Source organism: Physeter macrocephalus, chromosome 3 (genome assembly GCF_002837175.3).
Source record: "Physeter macrocephalus isolate SW-GA chromosome 3, ASM283717v5, whole genome shotgun sequence".
In the NCBI taxonomy this organism is placed as follows: domain Eukaryota; kingdom Metazoa; phylum Chordata; class Mammalia; order Artiodactyla; family Physeteridae; genus Physeter; species Physeter macrocephalus.
Genome location: NC_041216.1, coordinates 13,989,697 through 13,998,607, shown reverse-complemented (window position 1 = coordinate 13,998,607; position 8,911 = coordinate 13,989,697). Strand labels below are relative to the sequence as shown.

Here is an 8,911-nt window from a genome sequence, read left to right as displayed (position 1 = left end):
AGAGCAGCACAAGGGGGAACCCGGCCGGGTGCTGGAGCTGACTGAGCCTGCGGGATTACTCTAGGCAGCTGACCCAGCCAGGAGGTTCCCGACAAGTTGACCTGGCAGGTCAGTGGTGTGCTGTCCCACAGGGCCTGGGCGCCGCCAACCTTTGGGGACTACTATCATGTTTTGTTAGTGGGGCCCTTAACCTGGGTGGGGGCGGGGGGAAGATATCTAGAAGGTGACTCTGGCTGGAGGACTGTGAGGAAGCTGGTGGGGTCATCTCACAGCCTCCTCCCAGCAGGGGTGTTGCTACTGCCCTATGCTGATGTCCAGGAGCCATTTGAGGTCCAGGAGGACGTCTGAACCAGCAGGAGCCAGAGCAAGCACTACCTCTCAGTATGTTCTAGGCAGGCCTGGGGGGCCATCTTTGTGGACAGACAGAGCATTACAGAGGTTTTGGGCTATCAGAGTGAGACTGGAGTGTTACTGAAGGGGCTGGAGGATTTTCACTGGGGGTGGAGACTATAATGGGAGCGAGGACTAGAGTATCATAGGGGGTGAGGAATATTACGTGTGTAGGCATATTTCAGGGGGACTGGAGTATTGAACTTGGAGCACACATTTAAAGTTGAGCTGCAGGACTTCCCTGGTGGTCCAGTGGTTAAGATTTCGCGCTCCCACTCCAGGGGGCACGGGTTCGATCCCTCGTTGGGGAAGTTCTGCATGGTGTGTGATGCGGCCTAAATAAATAAATAAAATTAAAAAATAATGTCGAGCTGCAGCTTAACAGTGGAGTGCTGTTTCAAAGCCGGGGCTGGAGTACTTCAGAGATGATTGGAATTTTGTATAGTGGGGCGCTACAGAATTTCACTGAGGGCTGGGTTATTTCAGAAAGTGCTAGAATATTATGGGGAGTGAGGAGGATCTAGAGTATTTCAGAGAGAAGCTGGAATGTTATAGAGAAGTCTGAAGTCTTCTGGGGGAGGCTGGATTATTTCAGAGGCAACAGGAGTACTTCAGAAGGGGCTGGAGTCTTTCACTGAGTGGGCTGGGATATTTCAGAGGTGAGTGAGAATAGTGGTAGAGATGGTGTATGGTCTTGGAGGCTGCCCAGAGAGCCCCGTTCAGCCCCGAGTCTGCAGTCCAAGGATTCTGGGGTCCCTGGAAGTCCCATGCTCTCTCCTGCCCCTCAGGGCAGGTCATCACCCTCCAGTTCAGCCATAAGCAGCCCTTCAGTATGGGCTACAAGGTGATGCTGGTGACCATGGCCTTGGGGGGCCAATATCCGCTGTGGCCTCCAAGTCAGTGGCACCAAGGAGAAGCCAGTCCTGATGCAGCATCCCATCTGAGCTCTGGGACTTCCAGATAAGGGTCAGGTTAACTTGGCCATCCCTCTGCCTTTGGGCAGGACTCCTTTCCTTTCCTCAGCAACCCTTTCTCAAGAATGGGACTCCCAGTTGAAGTGGGGAGCATTGCTGGGCACAGACCCTTGCTTCCAAGGGTCTCTCTGCAGTCTACCTGCAGTCCCTCCTGCTTTATGGAGGGCTTGCTTATTTCCAGAGTATAGGAGCCCTGTTGCGGTGGAGGAGCTACTCTGCTTCATAGCCTGTGAGACCTGAGGCCCTTGGGGGCCAGGGCACTCGGTGAGAGGGTGTCAGTAGGTGGTGGGCGGAAGAAAGTGGGCCAGTTTGGGTGGCTCAGGCCCTCAGGGTACAATTCCTCTTTGTTCCACCATGCATAGTGTTAGCGACGTACTGCTGTCACTTGGACAAGCAGCAGCTGGGCTGTGCCAACTTCTCCAGCTGCCGTCCACACAATGTGTTCACCTTCCAGCAGGTAGGAGCTCAGCAGCTCACTCAACATAGGGCAGAGCGCCAGCCACGCCCCTGCGGAGCACCAGCCCTTCTACCTCCTGTGCGCACGCCCTAGCCACACACACATGTACAATGAGGTGGCACAATGCTGTGGTTTCTGTGTCAGGCCTGGGGCCGGAATATCCCTTCTCCGACTGGGCTGCTCTCCATCAGCCTGGAGACTATGCCCTAGACCCCAGCAGGCAGAGGCTCCCTGCGAATGGAGTGACCTGCGAGTGAGGGGTGCTCCCAGCAGTCCCCCAGGCCTTTTCAGTATGGGAGGAGGGAACACAAATACTGTCTCTAAGACAGCTAGGTCAGCCCGCAGGCCTGAAATCCCTACCAGAGCAGGGAAGTAAGGAAGGGAGGAGGGAACACCCTTCACTGAGCACCTACTCTATGCCAGGCCCTGTTCTAGACATTCTACCTGCATTATCTCCCTGTGAAGTAGAGTCATTCTTCCTGTTAATAGGGATAGAGGCCAGAGAGTTCCAGAGACTTACCCAAGGTCACACAACTAGTGAATGAGTGAAAAAGCTGGGGTTTGGCCCAGGGTCTGCTTGAACTGATTAACACTGCCTTCTCTCCATAACCTTGACATTGGCCTCTAGACAAATCCTGACTACTCCATTTACTGACTGGGTGACCTTAAACAAGCTGCTTAAACGCCTTAAGCCTGACTCCTCATCTGTAAAATGGCTATATTAATAAAATCTGTTATGTGATGAACTGAGATGATGCATGTGAGGTGCCCGTTGTATTGTGTCACCGAGCACACTAAATGCACAGTAAGGTCAATCTCCCTGTCCTTATATTACAGATGGGGAAACTGAGGCCCAGGGAGGCTGAGTTACTTGTCCAAGAATATAGTGACTCAATGACAGTTGTCCCTTGGTATCTGTGGAGGATTGGTTCCAGGACCAATGAGAAAACTGGAGCACAGAGAGGCTAAATAACTTTTCCAAGATTATACAGTTTCTAAGTAGCTGTATTACTACTACAGCTTCTAGGGCTGCTATAAGAAATTATCACAAACTGGGTAGCTTAAAACAACAGAAATTTATTCTGTCACAGTTCTGGAGGCTAAAAGTCCAAAATTGAGGTGTCAACAAGGCTCATTCTTTCTGGAGGCTATAGGGAGAATTTCTGTGCCTCTTTCCTATTTTCAGGTGGTTGCCAACAATCCTTGTCATTCCTTGCCTTGTAGATGCATCGCTCTAATCTCTGCCTCTGTCTTCATATGTGTGTGTCTGTCACTGTGTCCAAATTTTCCTCTTCTTATAAGGACACCAGTCATATTGGATGTAGGGCCCACCCTAATCAGGGATGACCTCATCTTACCTTGATTACATCTGCAAAGACCCTATTTCCAAATAAGGTCACATTCACAGGTTCCAGGTGGACATTTGGTGAGACACTACTGAACCCAGTATGGTACCAGAATGGGCATTTGTACTCAGGCAGTCTGGCTTCTGAGCCTGTGCTCTTAATCACTGGTTGCCCTGCCCCTCAGTAGGAATTTGAATATATAGTTGGCCCTTGAATGACACGGGTGGTTCCACTTATACAGGGATTTTTCCAATAAATATAGTACCTGGATTTTCACTTTACAGATCTTTAACTGTGTGGGGAAAAGTTTGTGTTTGATTAGCTATCGTAATCTATGGAATCAAAAGAGAGTGTGAATCCTGATTCTCTCCAAACTGTTTCTGTTCCTGCCCTTGTGTGAGTCATTTATCAAGTCCTTTGTTTATGAGGCAGAGAGAGCAGTACATGGGTTTTTCCACTGTGCAGGGATTCAGAGCCTCTAACCCCTGCATTGTTCAAGGGTCAACTGTGTATATAATTCTCCCCCCTTTTCCTACGAAAGGTGGGATATCATATATGCTGCTCTGCACCTTGTTTTTTAAACTTAATATCCCTTACAGATATCCTTTCCCCATCTGGACACACAGATCTCCCTTATTCTCTTTCTTAGTTGCATAGTATCCCATTTTATGGATAGACTGTGCTCTACCTAACCTAATACTTACTAATGGACAGTTGACTTGTTTCCAGTCTTTTGCTATTGCAAACAGTGCTGCAGATAATAACTGTATCCATACATCATTTCTCACTTGTGCAAGTATATCCAAAGGATAAATTCCCAGACGTAGAATATCTGGACTCCTTTGTAATTTTGATAGATTTTGCCAAAATGCCCTTTTGGGGACCTGTACCAATTTATATTTGCAGGTGTGAGAGTACGGTTTCCTTACAGAAATGCCCACAGAGTATATTATTAAATTTTTGGATTTTTTGCCAGACTGATAAGAAATGGTATCCTAGTGTGGTTTTCCTGATTTTCATTTCTTTCGAGTGAGTTTGATCTTCTTTCCATATCTTTAAAAGCCATTTGTATTTACTTTTCTGCAAACTGTCAGTTCATATCTTATGCCTATTTCTACTAGATTGTTGGCCCTTTTAATGGACTTCTGGGAATTCTTTATAAATTAGAGAGATGACCCTTTATCTGTGATCTGAGATGCAAATATTTTCCTTTAGTTTGTCATTCATCTCACGACTTGATTTACATGATTTTTCCATGAAACAGTTTTTGATTTTATATAGTTGACTTTATCAATCTTTTCTTTTTTATTTATTTACGTATTTAGGTTTTCTTTTTTTTTTTTTTTTTTTTGGCTGCGTTGGGTCTTCGTTGCTGCACGTGGGCTTTCTCTAGTTGCGGCAAGTGGGGCCTGCTCTTCGTTGCGGTGAGCAGGCTTCTCGTTGTGGTGGCTTCTCTTGTCGCGGAGCATGGGCTCTAGGTGCGTGGGCTTCAGTAGTTGTGGCACGTGGGCTCAGCAGCTGTGGTGCGTGGGCTCTAGAATGCAGGCTCAGTAGTTGTGGCGCTAGGGCTTAGTCGCTCCGCAGCATGTAGGATCTTCTCTGACCAGGGCTCAAACCCATGTCCCCTGCATTGGCAGGCAGATTCTTAACCACGGCGCCACCAGGGAAGTCGCTATCAATTTTTGTTGTTGTTGCTGTTTGTTTTTTTTGCAGTACGCGGGCCCCTCACCGCAGTGGTCTCTCCCGTTGCGGAGCGCAGGCTCCGGACGCGCAGGCTCAGCGGTCATGGCCCACGGGCCCAGTCGCTCCGCGGCATGTGGGATCCTCCCGGACCAGGGCACGAACCCGTGTCCCCCGCATCGGCAGGCGGACTCTCAACCACTGCGCCACCGGGGAAGCCCCCTATCAATTTTTTCTAATGACTTTTTTTGAGTCGTGGTTAGACTTTTCCCACTATGAGATTACAGATTCTCTCCCGTTTTCCTTTAGTGCTTTTATTTTAGATTTATTTATTTATTTATTTATTTATTTATTTATTTATTTATTTATGACAACTAACTGGCACACAAGCTTAGTTGCTCCGCGACATGTGGGATCTTCCCGAACCAGGGCTCGAACCCAAACCCATGTCCCCTGCATTGGCAGGCGGATTCTTATCCACTGTGCCGTCAGGGAAGTCCCAGTGCTTTTATTTTATTTTAATTTTTTTTTAACATTTAAATCTTTGGAGCTTATCCTAATGCTCCATGTGAGGTAGAGATATCATTTTTCCCCCAGTCGGCTACCTAGTTGTCCTAGAACTATTTACTAGAGTCCATTCTCCACTTTGAGATGACACCTTTATCAAATACTAAATTCTCCTGTACAGTTGGGTCCATTTCTGGACATTCTAGTCCAGCCCATTCCTTTGTCTCTTCCTGCATCCAAAGCAAGTTGTTTTCATTATTGAGGCTTTAAATATAATTATCTATAGTAGTATGGTTAATGTTGTCTTTTCTTTCTCATTAGTTTCCTGATATTCTTTTCTCTTTCCCCCCCTTTTATTTCTCCTGAGGGGTGGGGAACTGTAGGAGATTTCATGGGACTTATACTCCTGTAGGGGAACACACAATAAGCAAATAATTACCTGTCATTTGGTAGGGCAAAGAAAAAGATAATAAAGCAGATTAAAAGACAGAAGGCAAGTAGGAAGTAGTATTTAGATGGGCAGTGAGGGAAGCCCTTGGATGAGGTGGAGACATCTGAGTGAAGGGAGGGAGGCCACCTGGATACCTGGGGAAGACACTCCTAGCAGCACCAAGGGCAAATGCAAAGGCTTGAGGCAGAAGCATGCTTGGCAGGTTGAAAAACAGCAAGGCAGCCCGTGCAGCCAGAATAGAGCTCTCAGAGGGGAGAGTGGGAGGCGACGAGGTAGTTCATGCAGGCCTTGCAGGTCACAGCAAGGACACTGGTTTTTCCTCTGGGCTAGGGAGCCATGGGAGGGGGTTGAGCATAAGAGTGACATGTTCTGACCTCCCTTTTATCAGGATGGCTCAAGCTGCAGTGTGGAGAGCAGACTGCACCGCTGAGGGCAGAACAGGGGAAGGCAATAGGATTGGGGATGGGTGAATGAATTATAATGTGGTTTCCTCGTCAGTCTCTCCCTTTGCAAGGACCAGCACTGAGCTTATTCAGTGACACAGAGTAGGCATGGATAAACATTTGTGGGAGGAAGAAGGGAGAGAGGACAATAGGAGGAGGCAGGAGAGGCAGGGTCCCTTGGGGAATGGCTCTGCAAAGACCACAGATAGTAGAGGGAGCAGAGGTGATGAGAGCTGGCTCCTCAGCAGAGATGGAGGCCAAGCAAATAATTACCTGTCATTTGGTAGTGCCAAGAAAAAAAAAATAAAGCAGATAAAAGGACAGAAGGCAAGTAGGAAGTAGTATTTAGATGGGCAGCAAGGGAAGGCCCTTGGATGAGGTGGAGACACCTGAGTGAAGGGAGGGAGGCCACCTGGATACCTGGGGAAGCTATGCCCCCTCCCACCTGGTGCCTGCCCAACCCAGGATCTGTGACCCACATGTGCTGCCCAGACACAGCTGCTGAGGCCCCAGTGGTGTTGGGGTCCAGCTGTGTGGAACAGGACCCATGGGACCCTCAGGACCTTATGATGCTTCCGGCAGGATGGGCCTGGTAGCAGGGCAGGTAGACAAGAGACACCAAGCTGAGGGGTAGAAGAAAGAGGTTGGGCTTTGAAGTTTGCCCTGGCTTGGCCACTATCTCACATGTGACCTTAGGTATAGAGCATCCATCCAGAAACCCCAGTTTGTGCGCCTGTAAAATGGGAACAGCATCTCCTGCAGGGCTGGCATGGGGTCTGAAGGAGGCAATAGGAGTCCAGTGCTACTCCTCGCCCAGCTCTTTGGGGTCTGAGTTTGGGGTGGGGGAAAGAGGTGAAGCGTGTCCAGAGGTGTGAGGGGGGAGTGTGGGGCTGTGTTCCTGGGACTTTCCTCGCTGAGGTCAGCGGCCCGAAATAGCCGCGCTTCGCTGAGCGGGTCGAGGTTTGGTCACTGGCTCTCTGCCCCGTCCGCTGCGGGCAGCCGTCCAGCCACAGCGCGGGCCCCTTCCGCTGTCACATCTCCCTGCAGGATGGCGAAAACCTGGCCAAATGCTCGGCGCTACGTGAACGCGACCTCAGGGGACTCCGATGAGCTGAGGCTGGCGCGGCTGCGAACGGCCTCGCCGAGTTCCACGGGCACGCCTTGCTGCGTTCCCTCGCCTTGGGTCCCACTGCATCTACTCCGACAGCAGTGGCTGTAAGTGCAACCGCTCGCGGCGCCCGCCAATCAGGGAGCAGAGGCTGACTCCGGGCTCGCCTCCCGTGACGTCACTCATCCGGCCCCCGGAAGCCCCGCCCAGTGGCCTGGCCTGAGAAAGGCCTTGGAGGGCTGGTGGGTGGGGCCTCTAGAAGGATGAAAATAACACCCCTGTGACTCGCGCACTTTATAGCTGACCTGAGAAATACAGGCAGGTGAATAGTTTTATGTCTTAAAATATATTTGTTTACTCAGTCACTCGTCCACCCATCCGTCTGTCCATCCAGCTGTCCACCTATCTGTCCATCCACTCAACCAAAGCTATTGGGCGCCTCTTGTGTGCCAGGCGCTGAGCTGGGTACTGGCGGTAAATAACGATGAGTCCTGTGCTTGTGCTCAGAGAGCTCAAGTGTAGTGAGCAGGTCTGACAGTAACAAAATGCTTATACCAATCGTGCTGTTATTACAACCGTGATCAATTCTAGGAACATAAGGTACAGGCTGCTGGAATAACGGAGTGTTTAATTTAGACTGGGGGCTCAGGTCTCTGGAGAAGTTACATTCCAGCTGACTCCTGAAGCAACAAGAGTGTTCCAAGCAGAGGAAAGAGTGTGTGGACAGGCACTGAACTTGGCAGGCTCTTGGAGGGTTCTGGGAAGGGAAAAGAGACCAGTATGGCTGGAAAAGAATTGGGGGAGGGGAAGGAAGGTGAGATAAGACTCTGGAGATTTGGGGGAGCAGGTTATTAAAGACCTTGAAGGCCAAAGTAAGGAAGTAGAATTTTTTTAAAAAATAAATTTATTTATTTATTTTATTTTTGGCTGTGTTGGGTCCTCGTTGCTGCGCGCGGGCTTTCTTTTAGTTGCTGTGAGCGGGGGCTACTCTTCGTTGTGGTGCGTGGGTTTCTTATTGCGATGGCTTCTCTTGTTGCGGAGCACGGGCTCTAGGCACGCGGACTTCGGTAGTTGTGTCACGCGGGCTTCAGTAGCTGTGGCTCGCGGGCTCTAGAGCGCAGGCTCAGTAGTTGTGGCGCACGGGCTTAGTTGCTCCGAGGCATGTGGGATCTTCCCGGGCCAGGGCTCGAGCCCGTGTCCCCTGCACTGGCAGGCGGATTCTTTACCACTGTGCCACCAGGAAAGCCCGAGAAGTAGAATTTTATGCTAAGTGTGATGGGCAGCCACCGTTGGTTTTGAGGGGGGTGGGGAGGATGTCACTTGATCTACTTTGTTTTCAGATCTTCCTGACTCTATGTGGAGAACAGACAAGAGTGAACACAGGGGGGCAAGAGTGGACACAGGGAGACCCATTAGAAGGACCTTGTAGTTGCCCTCCAGGCCTGAGGATAGTGAGCTAGATGCTGAGAGGGGGGCCATGTGGGTGGAGACGCGTGAACAGACTAAAGAAATAATTAGAAAATAGAATCTCCAGGCTGCGTGGTTGCTCAGTTGA

The 8,911-nt window shown here is 49.8% G+C and overlaps 1 protein-coding gene across 1 annotated transcript in view; it reads left to right on the top strand.

Annotated features, from left to right (window-relative positions):
• LOC102977959 (transmembrane protein 222) overlaps positions 1-7,467 on the top strand; it is a 17,798-nt gene extending 10,331 nt beyond the window's left edge. Inside the window, exons 6-9 of the mRNA XM_028488046.2 lie at positions 1,179-1,286; positions 1,727-1,821; positions 2,013-2,074; positions 7,296-7,467. Coding sequence (XP_028343847.1) covers positions 1,179-1,286; positions 1,727-1,821; positions 2,013-2,074; positions 7,296-7,467 — 437 coding nt within the window. The remainder of the gene's footprint in view (positions 1-1,178; positions 1,287-1,726; positions 1,822-2,012; positions 2,075-7,295) is intronic.
• The last annotated feature ends 1,444 nt before the right edge of the window (positions 7,468-8,911 follow it).